Source organism: Tasmannia lanceolata, unplaced genomic scaffold (assembly GCF_043159265.1).
Source record: "Tasmannia lanceolata isolate RefF3 unplaced genomic scaffold, GAP_Taslan_0.1 ptg000003l, whole genome shotgun sequence".
In the NCBI taxonomy this organism is placed as follows: Eukaryota; Viridiplantae; Streptophyta; class Magnoliopsida; order Canellales; family Winteraceae; genus Tasmannia; species Tasmannia lanceolata.
This window is the reverse complement of record NW_027518680.1, coordinates 9,819,004-9,836,603: the sequence shown is the minus strand read 5'-3', so window position 1 is coordinate 9,836,603 and position 17,600 is coordinate 9,819,004. Positions and strand designations below refer to the sequence as shown.

The 17,600-nt window shown below is 35.7% G+C and overlaps 1 protein-coding gene across 4 annotated transcripts; it reads right to left on the bottom strand.

Annotated features, from left to right (window-relative positions):
- Positions 1 to 1,898: 1,898 nt before the first annotated feature.
- LOC143850506 (protein PIN-LIKES 1-like) lies at positions 1,899 to 17,253 on the bottom strand. 4 transcript variants are annotated; one of them, XM_077359762.1, is made up of 11 exons: positions 16,929 to 17,253; positions 16,468 to 16,683; positions 15,115 to 15,194; positions 14,471 to 14,595; positions 13,376 to 13,497; positions 12,667 to 12,762; positions 9,747 to 9,839; positions 5,106 to 5,206; positions 3,177 to 3,229; positions 2,879 to 3,064; positions 1,899 to 2,148 (listed from the first exon to the last, which is right to left on the bottom strand). In XM_077359762.1, the coding sequence occupies exons 2-11, from the start codon at positions 16,600 to 16,602 to the stop codon at positions 2,024 to 2,026; spliced, it is 1,116 nt and encodes a 371-aa protein (XP_077215877.1). In that variant the 5' UTR covers positions 16,603 to 16,683; positions 16,929 to 17,253; the 3' UTR covers positions 1,899 to 2,023. The 4 variants fall into 4 exon arrangements, with proteins under 4 accessions (XP_077215877.1, XP_077215868.1, XP_077215865.1 ...); XM_077359753.1 differs by having other exon boundaries at positions 12,667 to 12,852; positions 16,819 to 17,244; XM_077359750.1 differs by having other exon boundaries at positions 12,667 to 12,852; positions 16,929 to 17,243.
- Positions 17,254 to 17,600: the final 347 nt, after the last annotated feature.

Below are 17,600 nucleotides of genomic sequence, written 5' to 3'. Positions count from 1 at the left end.
AAAATTACTATGCTTTTAATTCTCTTTATACTTCAATATCTCTAAAAGATATAATTGTTTGTTTAGGAAGTTAAACTTTTAGGGCATGTTAAGTATTCTTTTCCATAAAAAGGAGACCGATTTCCAAACCATAAAGGTCCAAATTTATCCAATCTTTGTTATAATTGTTTTATAATTATTCTTAATTGTATTGCATAATTAATCCTTAATTCAATTAGATTTTTAATTTATTTTTTATTTTCAAATCAATTTATTTGAAAAGTGAATTGTTTCTCATGTTACCAATTTGTAAGTGAGATGTGCTAGAAGGACCAGTTGGGGGCAGGAAGGCCTTTGTCTACTGTGCAGAGGCCCCGACCTGGCCCTATGCAATCAGACAGCGCAAATCTAAAATGCATAATCCTACAATAACTACTTTGTAACTACATTGTATACACCATAACATGTGCGTATCAGAATCTTCGGAAGCGACTATGATTCGATCCGAAGAATCTCAATTTTTAGTAAAAAAAGGTCAAAATTAAGAACCAGATTTAGCGGACTTAGGGGGTCGGATAGCCGAACGATATTTTCGAGATCTTTTCGCGTTTGTCATTCTCCGCAACTAAAAAAAGGAAGAATCCCACGTTGCCTAAATTTTTCTCATAAAACATAAAAAGAACTAGATGGGTTTTCCCTATTGATCACTATTAGCAAACCCAGAAAGTCATAAATCAAGTATTTCCAGCAAACCAGAGCCTATTCACTTGGGCCGCTTTTGTTTTGGATTTTGAGAATCTATTTTGAGTCCAAAACTGATTATTGGACTCCAAATTGAGTTTAATTTTGAGTCCAATAATCATTTTTGGACTCGAAAAGTTCTTAGAATCTAAACAAATAGGGCCTTAGAAGTGGCAACACAGGATTCAGACTCGTAAGTCTTATTCTTTTGCTAACAGTGATCGAAGCATCATCAGCAAAGAACAGTTTGGAAAGAGCTCTTTTGCATGGGAATTTTACTCTGAAATTTATTAGTAACTAATTCCAGTTGATTCTATTTGTTCAGCCCTGTCGAACTTTTCTTCAAAAACATGTCTATAAAACCGTAGATGGAATCCTCAATGATTTGTCGCTTTCACTGACCACAGCCCAAAACTCAAAGATTGGACAAGATATCATATGGGTTGTTGCACAGTATTTCTTAGCATCCATTCAATTGTTCTGGAAATTCGCTTAACTTACGGGTTGTGCACAAATATCTGAGCAGGAAACATGCTTTTGTGTGTGAATTCATTACATCATTCCTCAAGTCATCATCAGGGTCACTAAAGATGGATTGGCCAAAGATGGGTCCTAATTCCGGTTAGTGAAAAACAAAAACAATTCAAGGATGATTTAATGCTAACATTAAAATCAACAAATGATCAGAATTTCGGTTGCTAACAAAGGCCTACAACATAGGGGTGCAACTTGGGCCGGGCTCAACCCGAACTTGAAGGGTTCCAATTTCGGCTTGGGTTGGGTTAGCATTTCCTCAGGTTGGGTTGGGATTGGGAAAAGCCAACCCGATATGATTTTGAACTCGGTTAGGGTTGAGGTCCCCGACCTGACCTGAACTTGCACCGTCCTAATTTTATCACAATTTTCAAAATAATAAGGTTTTTGTTTTCTTTTCTTTTTTCCTATTTTTTTTCTAGTTTTGCCCCGGGCCAACCAATTCAACTCGGCCCAATTTGGAAAGGATGGGTTAGACCGTTTGGGTTAGGGTTAAGAGGTTTAGAGGCGGGTTGGGTTAGGATTGATCCTCCTCGACCTGAGACTCTTGTTGGGTCGGGTTAGGATTGAGGGAATGCTAACTAGGGTTGGCTCAACCCAACCTAACCTAGCCTGAGTTGGACCTCTACTACAACACCAGCTGATCTATCAATTTTCATGTTTCTTTCATATTCTCGTTTAAGATGGCATCATCATCATCCGTGCAATGTTCAATACAACAAGTTGAAATCCCCAAATAAAGGAATCATGATGCTTGGTCATTTGTTGATCAAGAGACAAGCCACATGAAAAAGGTGGACCAAAGTGTGAGAGAAACTGAAGCCAAGGCATAGCACCATAGAAATATAACAGAGCATTCACTTTCACCTGCTCCAAACAATTGGGTCATTGTACCTGCAAATTCATTAAAAAAGGGGGGGTCAGGGATTATTACAGAGGAGCCTGGTACAAAAATAATATATATATATATATATATATATATATATATATATATATATAGGCGAAGTACTCGTGTCAGACACATGTCGGATTCCAATAATTTAGGATTCTCTGCTACGCTTCTAGATTTCTTTTATCTGTTTTTTTATAAATACTATTCCCATAATTTTACAATTATCGCATGTTTTGAGTTTTCCCCTTCCGAATATTAAGTTTTTATATGGAAATAAAATATTATAGTACTTAACTTATTTAAAATTTTAATATATTACTTGTTATAATCATATTATGTAAAAAAATTGAGAATTTATTAAAATATTTAGGAGAATCGACGAATCTTTCTTTTTGACGTTTTCTTATTCCAAAACTCAACATCCATGTCGGATTCAGCCAATTAAAAGTGTGCAAAACTAGGTGGGTTCGCCCCATTATCAAAACATAGTTGTGTAGATAAGAAAATAATGGGTTCGCCACATTATCCAAAAATCATGGGCTTTCGCATTTTAAATAAGAAAATAACATCTCTTCACCTCTTCAGTACAATCATTGGTATGTTCTAATTCTTAAGTACATCTTAACTTGGAAGTTATATACATTTCTCGCCCATCTTGGTATAAGGGTAAGATAGCATTAGAGTAAGAAATTAGTAATATTTTCCATATCCCAAAAAGAGCATGTATCATACCTATGTTCATTGCGGGTGGAAGTGCAAACTGTATTAGAAGAATGAACTGGTATAGAGGATCGGAGTGCACCAAGCCCAAATAAATTGCCCCTTTAACGACGACTATACCCAACAGGGGCAGGACAATATAACGAACAACTAGAACTCCGATGATGAGCGAAACTCGAATTCCTGACCCATGTATTCCTGGATGATCACAAATTTGTTTTCAGAGATGTGAAAAAATGATTCTTTTGATATAAATGAGCAACCATTCCAAGATAAGTATGAGATGGACCAACATCAAGTCACTTATTACCCTTGATAAGATTTCCTCCCATTATTAGTGTGAGAGATGGGATTGCTCCATCACTGTTAACCAGAAAAGTAAGAGAATAAGTACGCTGATAACAAATGCTTATAAAATTCAGAAAGTATATAATTAGCGTTGGTAAATTGTAATATATGTGAACAACAAGATCTTGTAACATCAAATCCCACAATCGACAAAGGAGCCATGCACCTGTTAATGTAGCAGGGACATAACAGAATATGATGATGCTATTAAAGATCTAATGGTCAGATGTTTGTGTCTTCTTTACCAAGATGAACCATGGTGTTTTGGTTTGCCGCATGTCAAAAAAAGAGAGAACCAACAGAGAATGGCAACAGGGTGACTTCTCAATTTCCATGGCTAGACAAAGTATTGAGTACAACACTGACACTTTCAATGTTTTTATCACCTTTTCTTTCCATACTAATCTGCTGACATTTCGATCATTTACACATCCAGAGGGTGCTCTAATACGTTCGCTTAAATTTTAATTATCGGAGATCAATATAGACTCTGAACTGAAACATCAAAGAGCTAGAAACAATCTCAAGGCTAGTGTAATGTTTGGAGCTATAGAGTTCATTAACTGGATAAAGAAAATACTCTGCATCATTTGATTAGAGGATTAGTTTATTTTAGTTTTGCTCTTTTGACTGTGACTTACTTCGATCTGTGGATTTACTGGTTGAGTATGAGTTTGATCTCTCAAGAGTCCAATGTCATAATTTCCTACAATCAAGGAGTAATAGCTTTTGGACCTCATGAGAGTTTTTCAGAGTGACACTTTCCATTAACACTTTAATGTAGACACTTCTTCTGCCTTCAGAATTTTCTCATGATTAAAAAAAATGGCTCTTGGAACTTGGAAGTGCTTTATTAACATACTTTATGACCATGGAAAAACAGTTGTGATAGAACATGTTCTAAAAGGGACGCTCCAAAAAAGTATAATGAGAGGACATTGTAAATAAAAGCCAAAAGAAAATATCATGCGATCCTTTTTCTGCCTTCAATATTTTTTCTGTGATAAGAAAAAAGGTCGTGGGAAGTGCTTTATTGGCATACTTTATGACCCTGGAACAATAGTTGTTATAGAACAGGTTCCAAAGGGGATGCTTCAAAAAAGTACAATGACAATAACATTGTAAATAAAATCTAAAAGAAAATATCATGCAACAAAAAGCAAGACACCCATTACTAGGAGCTTTGAGGGTGCTCTCTTCCTCAGTCGGACTAGTTTTCTTTCTCCATATGTGGCTGTAAGTCTATGTTCTACTTTTTTACACTTACAAACTGTGTAACCATTATTTTAATTAAGATTGTATGCAAATAGGATTAAATGCATATAAATATAAGATTATGTGCGGATAATTTTTAGAGGTATCCAACGATGGCCTTAGTTTGCACTTACAACTTCAATATATTTTAAACCAATTCAGTCAGTCTATTGATTTTCATGCACAGAAGACCATACTAATGGAAGAATGCATAATAGATGTCATAACTTGTCCAAAGGTTCACACAGGAGTGGTAATAATAGAAAAGTTTAAAACCAAAGACAAATTTGACAAAGCAACTTAGATTGACTATCATGGAAAGCTCGATGATTATCCTCCTAAACACATTACTGTTAAACTGTTCCCATGGTTTTAAATTTTAGCCGAAATGCCAAAATTTCTGAGGACCGAAATTTAAAACCGAAACTGAAATTTAAAAATTTCAGCCAAAATTATAATGTTTTTACCGAAATTTCCACTGAAACTTAAATTGCCACTGAAATTCATTTTCGGCTGAGGCCGAAACCGAAACCGAAATTTCAAACCTTGACTGTTCCTAATATCTTGAATGCTATGGATTTTGTGTTCCACAGTTAGTCATCTGATCCAATTGAAAAATGATGACGAAGGTTTATACCTCAACAAAACAGCAGAGTCTTGGATCACACGAAGAGGAGCAGTTTCACCAATAAGCGCCCTTCGAGTTTGAGGGATAACTCCAACAACAAACCCAACAACCTAACAAGAAAAAAAAACATAAGTTTAGCTGGAAAGCAAATACCTATCTATAATTAGCAAAATTTCATTTCAGACCAAGCCATGGTTTCAAATTTCGGTTTCGGAATGCGTTTCAGTCCTCACCGAAACCGAAATTTCAGCCGAAATTTCGAAAGTTTCAAATTTCGGGAAACTATTAAATAATGAACAAAATTGAGATTTTTGGGTGAAATTCCTTAAATTTGGTCGAAATTTCGGGAAAAACAAATTTTCGAAATTTCGTAACGTTTCGGTTATACCCGATTTCGGTTTCGGTCTCGACCAAAACCCGAAATTTCAGATTTCGGTCGAAATTTAAAACTATGGACCGAGCTCACCATTTTCTGAAAAACATAGCGTTGATCAAGATACATAGGTCATACACTGTTTAGACTATTCCTCATGTTGATTAGATCCAAACAGTTGGTTCTACAAAAATTCAGCTTAGATTAAAGACATAATTATGGACAATGTTACCAGTGCCTACCATGAGTGTGGCTTCCCAATCAGTCATGGAGACATCTTTTCACTTAGAATCGAAGTGTTAAATGTAGTGCTTGATCAACATAGACCATGCATACGACATTTTAATTGATCTATTACTTGTTAAGTTAGTCAGCAATATCTGAAAGGAGACTCTTCACCATGTAGATCTGATGAAGGAAGGAGGGTCTGTCCACGTCATCCTAACGGTAACCCATCCTATTGCTATTATTTATTTATATAACATATTAGTATAAGCAGTTTTATTATATAAGCAAGTGTTGGGGCTGTATTTTATTATGATTGAGAATACAACTTTCAGCCCTACAAATTGTGTGGGTTCTCATCTTTCTTTCCTAAACAATCTCTTCTTGTCTTCTATCTTTCTTCATAACCTTAAAGAGATCTTTTTGGTAGTAGCAGAGCTAGGAGATCAAGCATTCAAGAAGTGATCTTCTATTCTCAAGAACAAGGTGATCAAGGATTCAAGCACCAATTTGTTGCCATGTAACCAAATACAAGTCCTGAGATCGAACTTTCTCACCAATTATGGTACAGTAAAAATAGAATAACAATTACAAATTTCAATCTTAAATTCAACCCAAAAGAAAACCAAGCATGTACCTCAATAAAAGACGAAGAGCAGAATTTGGTGCCGCCACAAAGAGAACAACAGAGGAAAGAGTAACCTACTTGAGTAAACTTCATTTTTTGTAATGGTTACAAAATTAGTCCAAAGACCACTTATAGAGATTATCCTTACATAGACTATAGTACTATACACTTGCCCTTTTATGACTCCAAAGCTTTCTCAAAGTAAGAACTTAAATAAGCTACAATTATTTGAGAACAAATATAGAGCATTTCCAAAGAAAAATAACCCAAATATCCTCTAGAAATTGAAATTTCTATCATAAACTATTTTTAATTTTTAACATGAACTAATTTAACCTTCATACTTCGATTTCAACCTCACTAGAAGATTCAAACAACCTCATCTTCTCGTAAGTCATGAACTTCCTAAAATCCAACAAAAAATATAATCATCCAAATGCATAAAAAAAATTTTCTTCAAAAGTCATCCTTCCTTCTTCAAATTCAGGTTAAAGGACCTACAGATTTGCACTACATCACAAACCTAATAAAGGAATATTTGGTGTAATCACTTAGTAGCCCTCATTTATGTTTCATATCAAGAGAATACTCACTTGTGCACTTATATCTTTGGCCATTCATGACTAGCGGCACAATGGCCTTGATTCGTATCCCTATTTTTGTGAATATAGGCCCTCATCTGAGTTACCCATGTTCTAATATCTCCCCTGCTTGGATGATCCTAATCATCCTATCACGGTCTTTGGAAAAGGACAGTCAGAAAAATGATTGGGCAGTAGTCCACATTCAACATCAAAAAGATACTTTGATTTGTAGCCTCAGGTTCCTTCAATAAAAGGGACTTTTAGGGTATGAACCTTAGTTGTAAATTCCGTTTCGGTCGTCATTTCGTTTTGGCCACAGAAACGAAATTTCGGTGGGATTTCAGTCGAAACTTTTCGTTCACACAAAAAATATATTAAGTGATTAATACATCATTCATTAGAAAAAAAAGTCTGTCACCAGTATGTTGACCAGTGCCTGACAAGATGAATAATTTTTAGAGACCAAATTATGAGATTTTTTTTACCAAACTATTGGGATTTAATAATGTTTGGACAAAATAAATTTTATGAATTTTTAAATTTTGAAAAATACCCCACCGTTTGGAAGTTAAGAAAGTTAAAATTTTGACCCGACCATTTTTCTTTGAATTTTGTACTAGAACTGGAGAGTTGACTTTTTTTCCTTTTAGATTTGGGTGTTAAAACTATATTTAATAAATCCAAAAGGGGGGTATTCCGTTATTTACATGTAAATCTTAAGTAAATGGGCAGCAGGAAGTGTCGGGTACGCGTGGTGCGCACCAGGTTCCAGGGGCATTGTTGTAAAATCTGGAAAATCCAGTCAAACTAGCCATTATGCATGATTCCGGCCGGAATGGAGAATTTCGTCCATTTCGGACGAAATCCGGATTTCGGAAAATTTCGTCCGGAATGGAACGAAATTTCCACCGGAACGAAATTTTTGGAATTTCGTTCCGGAATTGTAACGAAACCGGTTCGTTTCGTCCATTCCGGACGAAACGAAACAGAATTTACAACAATGGTATGAACAGTCCAAGTTGGGCCTGCAACCCTAGTGGTTTAAATCGTATGTATTTGTCAATTCATTCTGATGGGTATTTCGATTTACTAATGGAATGGAACAATTTGACATTCTACCCATTCCGATGTTCCATTCTGGAAAAGATGTGACAAAAAACTTGAAGAAGTTGAAAGTTTTAAAATCAACACAATAGAAAAATATGGGAGAACAATAGAAAAACTAAAGCAATACATAAGTACATATTTGATTAGAACTAGCATTTATCAATCTCTATTTCATTGAACTAAAGAGATGGTTTGGCTTTTCGGTAACCCGGGAAAAAAAATGGTTGGGTTTTTAGGTGCAACTAACTTTTCTAGGGAGAATGTTAAGAGAATATATAAAATAAAAAAGGAAACAGAACAGAACACGCAAAATGATTGGAATGACCAAAGTGAATATCCAGAATTGACCGGAAGATGGGCCAATACATTCCTGTTTCCTTATCAAAACCTTTTGGAAGCTCTGTACAGAATGGAATGGAGTTGACAACCATGGTTTAGATCAATCAATTAGAGGGTGAAGCCTACTTAAATGCAATACTGGCACCCATTTGGTCCTTCCTGTTAGTTAATCTGTCATGCTAGAAAGCCGAAAACACAGATGCACAATATCAAAAGGCCGTGCACTATTTACGTCAGTCGTATCAACTAAATCTGGACTGCCTAAAAAGGCAACCTTCGATGTTAATCGCAGTTGAAAGGACTGTGTTAATCGCAGTTGAAAGGACCATGCAGGTATTATGGGTGAGCCTTCTCTAACTCATTTTTTCTTTCTTTCTACACTTAGAATTTTGAACAATACAAACCTTTACCTTTTTTGCACACTATAGAATTCCCTCTAAATTCTACAGGTGATCTAGTTTGAGTGATGTCCATCTCTGTTTTGCATAATACCCAAAAATATGGGCAAATTGTGGGCAGGGCAGGGACCACATTGCTCGACGTGAAGTTGTCTTGTTTTTCTCTTTTTCTTTTTTCTTTTTGAAAGAAAGTTGTGTCTTCTATCATATCGGTAGATTATTTTATTCCAAATGGAGATTTTGGAGATTCTTTTGCAAGTTGTTTGATGAGATTGGGGGTGAGATGGAGTGCACTGGTAGATTGGAACAAGGTAACAGTGCCCTCATTCAAGTTCCCATTACCAGCCACTTGAATGACTTTATGATTTCAAGAAATGTTTCCGCAACAAGCTGATGATGCTCACTTTCTTTGCTTTTTGCCCAGGCGCATGCGCGTGCGAGAGAGAGAGAGAGAGAGAGAGAGAGAGTGTACCAATAGTCTTTATGATGCGCATCCTTCTTGTCTAAAATTTGGAGGAACATTTGAGAGAGGAGCAGATGATTTGGAGAGGTATCTCCATGCCAGGGGCACCAGCAGATATTATAATCCCTAATGTCAGTCTTATGGATATCAACGGAGAAGTTCTCTCAAATGTTGGTCAAAAAGTAACTTACGAAGAGAACAATTAACCTATTTCACTTTGATGCCTCACTTTTCTTTTGTAACTTAGATGGAGAGTAACTTTATGAAGCTGTCTTCCTAGAATTGCATCAAAATTCGCATTTTTTCTATCTAAATATCATATCAGTATATGACATGCTTCTATTTCTGGAAAGCAGAGGCAAAATTTTATTATAGACATCATATAGAAAGTCACATTATACATAAACACCAAAAGACTTGGAACAATTGCATTTTGGCAAGAAAATTTACGACATGAAAGAATAATGTTTATATTTCAGACCACATTAGAGATATAAGTGGATATTGCACAAAAAATAAGGGCAGTTGCATACCACTCCGATGGTTGAAGGTGCCAGCAATTTCTTCAAGTCAATTTTTCCTGAAACCATCTTTAAAAATTGTATAAACTTAACTGGAATTGACACCTGGTAAAACACAGAGAAAAGGTTAGGTGATACAGAGGGGTATCTCCTCTTATTGAAGACAAGAAAAATAAGTTTGCCAACAGTTCTACAGAGAAATGGTTAGGTGATGCAGGAAGGTATCCCCTCTTATTGTAGAAAAGAAAAAAAAAAAAAGAGCATTGCCAACAGTTCTACAGAAAATCATCCATATATAATATCAAGAAATTATTTCATATGTGATATCAAATCAATTCAATAAGGCAATGGACATTTGATGGAAACCATAAAATTGGAATTTTTGAATATCAGCAGTTTATGAAGGCTACACACAACAAACTGACAGTACTTGTTTATTATGGTCGGTTGTCAAGATCCAGAATTACATGCATAGATCCACATAACAAACTAATGGCCTTTATAAGTTACAGCCTACTCCAATAATAAGTCAAGCAATTTCAAACAATTGTCAAAAAAATTTAATGCAGAATTAGCAAGAATCAAGATTGACAACAAATAAGCGCTAACTGGATGAATGACAACACATTACTATCACTTCCATATTCATAAACCAAGGAGGATCCATGAAATAGGATGACCTGTTAGAAACATCCAGAGAGGTTTCTTAAATTTAAAGAAAACCAGCAGACTTTGAACCCATTAAATGGGGACCTATGAGGTTTAAGTTGGTGCTTTCTTAGTGGAAGGGAACCAGATACTATATTTATTAGACTTGATTGTTCTGATTAAATTTAGATTTTTTATATTATAGCATATGATAAATGACTGTAGTTATCTGAGGCTGATCAAAGGTGGAGGGATATCAACTTTGTTGTGCTAGAAATGGCCTTGTATTGCTACTTCGTGAACTGCTTTATATCCTTCTCAAAGGCAAACATGCAGTAAATTGTAACAATCACCATGGCATGAAAAAAAATAAAAAAAATGGCTACATGTTAGGGGTATACACCTCCATAAAGTTGGGTAACAGGCTAATAAGGTCACAAAGGCTATCTTATAAAGGTTCATAGTTTACTCTGCCGCCTTCTCCATTGATACTCCTCTTCTTCCCTCCTCTTACCATGGTCACCGCCTCGTCCACCATTGCCACCTTGCGGCACAACCATCACTGCCTTCTTCCACCATTGCCGCCTCTGGCCACCCCTATTGACACCTTCTTCAGCCCACATCACAGTCTCCACCACCACCATTGCCACCTCCCTTCACCTTCCCTCTTTCACCGCTGCCACCACTTTCAACCACTGCATCGTTTTCTGTTGTCCAAGAACACAACTCCTTTCTACCCTTCCTAGAAAATACCACCTTTTTTGGGTTTGGATCTTCTAAACCATTCTTGAAGGAGATCCGGACTGCTCTTTTCTTATCATTCGGTAAAAAGATCCATTCTCTTCATAAAAAATAGGAGGAAGAACTAATAAAGATTTCTTTTTGATTAATCCCTTGTTTTGAATACCTCATTCAAGATTCTTTTAATCCAATAAATAGGAATCAATAGAAAAGGCAACTCTCTCTCTCTCTCTCTCTCTCTCTCTCTCTCTCTCTCTCTCTCTCTCTCTCTCTCTCTCTCTCTCTCACACACACACACACACACACACAGAACTATAGATTTCCGCATTCATTTAAGAAGGGTTTTGAGCAAAGCAAGGACGCAGTGGCAAAAAAAGGAAAGGTGGTGACTCAAGGCGGTCGCTGCAAGCAAGTCAAACTTTGTATGTGAAGAGCAAAGCCACAAAAGGGCACATTTTGTTGTTTTGACAAAAGAGAGGGCACTTGTCATTGTTTCGAAGAGGTGGTCGAGAATAGTCTGGTTTCCCGTTCTTTCTAACAATCGAAAAGAACTGATTTCTAGTTGGTTGTAAACATGTTTCAAATAGAGAGTATCAGGTTTCATTGCTTGTCTATATTGCAAGTCCCATAGCATTTTTCATACGCACATATCCCTAATAGATCTCTCTCTCACACACACACATATATATATATATATATATATATATATATATATATATATATATATATATATATATATATATATATATATAGAGAGAGAAAACATTTCCTACACACTTGTGTAGGTAAGTTAGCTACACACTAGCTTAAAATACAGTGGGGGCCCACATTGTTTGGGTGATCCAAACCATTCATTTGAATGGTCCTCACAGAGATAGGGTGTCCACAAAAAATCAGATCCATAGGATCACCCCAACCCTACGATTTGTGGAGGTAAAATGGACGTGTATAAACCTTCACAAATTAGTCCATTTTTTGCCTCCATAGTTTGAATGGTTGGGATGATCTTATGGATCTGATTTTTTGTGGACACCCTATCTATGTGAGGACCATTCAAATGAATGGTTTGGATCACCCAAACAATGTGGGCCCCCACTGTATTTTAAGCTAGTGTGTAGGTAACTTACCTACACAAGTGTGTAGGAAATGTTCTCTCATATATATATATATATATATATAAACTTGGGCAGCTTATACTGGAGTTGCTTCCTCCGAACTTGAAAGATACCTGGAAAGCATTTTCAGGGTGGAGAATGCAGGACATGGACAATGAAGGGAATTGAAAATATTCAGTTCAAATATAAAAAGTGAATATAGTCAAATACCTAAAAGAATATTGAACACATGCTATATGAATCGACACATTGAGTATGAAGGAAATAGAAGTAAAAATATAAAGCGTGAGAGCAAATTAAACAATGAGTAAATGCTGTGAATTGGTATATTGATACAATAAACATCACATGACTGGCGTGGAAGTGATCAAAGTCCATTAAAAAAGAATGAACTAAAAATAAATGTCAAGTGGGAAAGAAACCATTACTTTTTCAAGTAGCCCCTCAGATTTAGAGGAAGAAGGGGAACATTGAGCGGCATAATGATCAGAAGTTAAGCTCCCGGTGTGCACCTCGGGCAGTAACTTTACACTGAATTCATCTTCTTTAGTGATGACACTTGACGATATTCGTAAAATATTGTAGACATAAGACCATAGAAAAATAGCCCCTATCTAAAGAGTTACAATACATAACAAGAATAAATGGAAATTAGTTCTCTATAGTGGGACTCAAAGTATTTAAATGCAGTAGATATATTATAAGTTTTTGATCATATCATATGTTAATGCACATCAGGTCATCCAGACCATAATCTGCATGTGCATAAATAGACATGCAATGGTGGAGAAATTTCCCACATGTGCTTTCCCACAATAGAGGAGCCTGTAGGCCATGTTTGGATTGCAAGAAAAATATTTCTGTTGAAAAAATTTCTTGGGAAATCTTTTTTTCTTTCCACAATTTAGAGGGAAATGATATGTTTTAGGTTAATTTGGACGGATATTATCGTAAATAATAAGTCCATCTAAATAAAACTTGAATAGGGTTGATTTTAGAAATTTTCTAAGTGTGTAAAAAAAGTAGGAAATTTTAGAAATACTTTTCCTTTCCAAACTTTTCCACAATATTCTTGCTATCCAAACCGGGCCTATGGAATTTTAGAATACAAAGAAGCTTTTCCAACAAAGATCATACCGCCATAGAAAGCGAAACATATGCCATTCCATATGTATGGCAGACATCAGGATCTCCAAACGGACTGCCTTTTTCCTTACAGATCGCCGGGATGATAATGAGAAGCATATTTCCTAGATTTCCTGTTAACAGAAACCAAAGCTACGGTAAGTCTCCACTTAATGACAAAATAGTCTGTGAAATGCTGTAGAAATTTCCCAAGAAATGAAAGATAGAATTATTACAAAACTTGACCGGTAAGCTTGGCAATATGTTCTCCAATTATAATGATAATTCCTTGGAGATATATGTTGCAATATGAATCCTCATATAGAACTTTGAATAAAAATATGCAAGAGTGGAAAGGGTGCAGAAAATGACACACATGATGATAGATGAGATAGAGGATGAGAATATTTATTTATTTTTATCATTATAGAGCCCCTTGTTTGGGAACCGGAAAAGTGACTTTCTTGTTTGTAAGCAAGGTTAAAATCCAATTGTATTTTACAAACTGGCTTCCGATTTCAGATTTCTATTCAGACTGATTCAACAAAAAAATCTAGCTAGATATTTATAGAATTTACCCAAATTCGGTGGTCAAGTTTTTCATAAAATTTAAGTTTGGACTTGGTACTTGCTACTCCAATGTGACTTGTCATCTGATTTCTGGCTCAATTAGAAAGGTTTCGAATATTATATCTAACAAGCACTCCCTATTTAAACTATTTTCATAAGATAAATGTGATCGACCATAAGTCGGCACAAAATCATGAGTTCAATACTCAAACATATGCTGTCAAGTAAGCATGCAAATATAGGGATCCTTAATAAAAATTAGTATCCAAGAGTGATATGGATACATGGTAAACTTATAGATGTATGGGTTATTCAACTGGTCTGCTGTTCAGCCCTTACTTGGCATTCAACTAACAGTGTCTGTGTACCAGAAGCTAAAAAGAAATTTTTTTTGATAGGTAATAAAAATAATATTAAATGTATGTATAACACTTACCATAATATAAAAGAATTTTAAGCTCGAAAGATGAAATGTCACTATTATATTTATCAAATACAACCCACCATAAATGTCTACAGAATTATATAGACACGTACCAGCAGCACAACAGCCCAGAATGAGGCCCCTCAAATGGGAAGGAGCATTTGTAATTTGGATGACAACCCACCCAAGTGCTGAACCAATAATAAAAGTGAGAAGGATATTTAATGGCATGAACCACCTGCGCAATTAACAAAAAATGAAAGTGAGAAGGATATTTAAAGTCATGAACCACCTGAATAATTAACAAAAAGTGGACCATTAGAAAGATAAACCATCTACTAGTCAACTAGAAATGCTACAAATTGGCCAGTTGAGAGGACAAGAAAAACATAAAGCTCTCACTAAGACAACTATTACGCGTACTAAATGGCCCACTTTGAGGCAACTAGTTAAGAGATATCAGCATATATCCACGATATCCATGCAAACACAGTTAACACAGGAACATGTGGCATACATTTATACAATTCTTGCCATTACGATGAATGATATCAATCTAATCTCTAGTGTCCATTTATGAACAAGAATATTAATAGGACCCACACAATTTTAGGTGAATTTGGACTTGTATATTATAATAATAAAAAATCTAACATTTCTTCCATCGTCGTCAGATTAGAAAAGGCTAACAGCACTGAAATAAATTCTCATCAAAATTATTTCAACTGAATTATCACCAGGATCAAAAGAAACTCACAGGGAAATCATGCTTTCAAATGTGATCGTTCTAGATAGGTTGGTAGACACAAGGGCTGGATTAAATACATAAAATACAACCTGTTCACAAGCAAATTGCTCGAGTTAGTCTTGAGAAATGTAGGCAAGAGAATAATCAACTATGTATAAAAGAGGTCAACTGATAAGGAAACATGACAAAACAAAGGCTTCTTAATTAAAATTCGTATTAAACATTGACGATTCAAATAAAATATATAAATCTACAAAACAGAGTAAAAAAAAAAAAACCCAACACCTATTCAAAAAAAGATATGTACATTAGAATAGATCGTGCAAATGAATTCAAATATACCGCCCACCTATCACTTAAAGGAGGACGACATAATCAACCTCAACAAATGCTACCATAGGAGTGGGTGATGCTTTCTAGCACTGTATCTAGCGCTTGGCATGGGTATCAAGTACAAGATGGTACTTTAAAATATTTGGATGCTCCAATCATTAAACAAAAACACAAGGTGATCCTTTTTTTCTTGTATCGATTGCACCCAAGTTGAAGGTTATTGTGGGCCTCATGTTATATCTAATGAAGTTGTGTTATTATTGCATTTCAGCAGCTTCTGCCTGCCATTTGGTAAGTGAACATTATGTCTAGAATATCATTTTTTTCCTATATCTTCTTGGAAGAATTATCCTATACATAGACGCATCACAATAATTGCTAATATAATAAAGGGGGGGGGGATAAGGAAGAATTTTGATTTCTGTGAGGAAAAAGGAGTGGTTCATTCCGTTCCGTGTGGTGTGTTTGCTCTTGATCGGCCAATATATACTCAGGATGGAGCGATGGATCTATCAGTCATAGGCGCAAGCTAGGGACGTGACTCAACTCACTCAAGAACCAAAGCAGAAACATGAGAACTAGTTAGATGAAAAAACAAATTGACTCAACAAGACCAACCCAAGTTTTCAGTTAGATCTAGTTAGCCAGTCACGTCACACATAAATACAGGGAAGGTTACTTGAGTTTTGGGGAAAGAATGGATCAACTTGTTTTGAAGGTTAAAAGAGGGGTACTACTAATTGGGCTGTCTAGCAGCCAAACATAGAAAAGTCAGGATTTGGTTTCTCCTCAAGAAACCAGAACTAAAAGAGGGATGTATTAGGTAATATTTCTGACTCTTCAATTGAATAGGAGTCCAAAATCCAATTACGTACATGCGGTTTGCATGTCACAATTTACTCTGTTGGCTTCATATTCTTCTGGTTTAGTAGTTAAAAACTATGAACATGAAAACAAAAAGCATAAGCTACATTAAAAAAAAAGCATAAATTACAACAACAACAAAAAAAAATCAAGAAAACTACTCACATTGTTCAAATGCTTCCTTGCATCTTCACCTAAAATATCCACACGACTTGTAGCAAGAAATGACCCAACACCAGTCACAATAAGCACTTTCAGAACCGGTATCGAAGCAGCAATAAAAAGATCCAAAAGCCCCATATCAAAATCTCCTTCACAAAAACCTTCCTCCTATCTTTTACTAAATAATCCCACTGATCTCAACTTGTTTCTATGCAAAATCTGGCAAAAAAAAATAAAATCAGAAATGGGTTTTCATTTTTCAATAAAACAGAGACGGGTATATTTCCATTGAGCCTGCCTCATGCAAAAACTCATAAAGTACAGGGCACATAAAAACTTTCCACAAAATCTCACCACACTCTTATAAACTTCTCATGTAAGCCTCATGCAAAAACTCATAAAGTATAAAAAGAAATCCAGTTTGGTGGAGAAGAAAAGAAAACTGAAATCTCAAAACCATTCACCTCTCCTTCCCAAACAACAACTTCACATGAACAAATCCAAGTTATTGAATAAGAATGGGTTATTACTTATAGTACACCTCATGCTCACAATCATTCATAAAATCCAAAAAACATTACAAAGTAAATTCAGTTTTGATTTCTATGGAAATCTATTGTATTATATAAAAGATGGGAAGTAGCAAAAGGAACTTGGAATGGAACGTTTATAATAGTGTGAGGAGAAGGGCGCTGATATTTTCACCCCCACTGAAGTACGCATTCGCCCCCCTTATAACGTGAACAGTGGGAAACTTTAATGCTTTTTGACACGTTACAAGTGGGGCGAATGTGTACTGCAGGGGGTGAAAATATCATCCCTGGAGAATTATCTAACGATTTCTTATAAAAAAACAGAGAACCAGTGGTTTGAGTTCATGACGGCTTGACTAAGTCTAAACTGCACACGTCTGTCCAAGCACTTAAACACAGTGGGGCCTACCCTCTTTGGGGGCTGAATCCAGACAAAAACTTAGGCCAGTTCGTTTTGGATTTTGAGAATCGATTGTGAGTCCAGAACTCGTTATTATTTAAGATTGTGGCAACCGATTGGAGCCCAAAACCAGTTAAAAGCAACAAATAAAAAATCTGCTCCATAGAATCTTCCATACATGGAGTTTTTTGTTAACCATTTTT

Bases quoted from the DNA above. Each gene is read 5' to 3' on its own strand.
- LOC143850506 (XM_077359753.1), bottom strand. From the start codon at position 16,602: ATGGGGCTTTTGGATCTTTTTATTGCTGCTTCGATACCGGTTCTGAAA. The intron at 5,207-9,746 runs GTATGCAACTGC...TTTTCTTGTTAG, and splicing joins CACCTTCAACCATCGGAGTG to GTTGTTGGGTTTGTTGTTGG. The intron at 3,065-3,176 runs GTAATAAGTGAC...GTGATCATCCAG, and splicing joins GGGAGGAAATCTTATCAAGG to GAATACATGGGTCAGGAATT.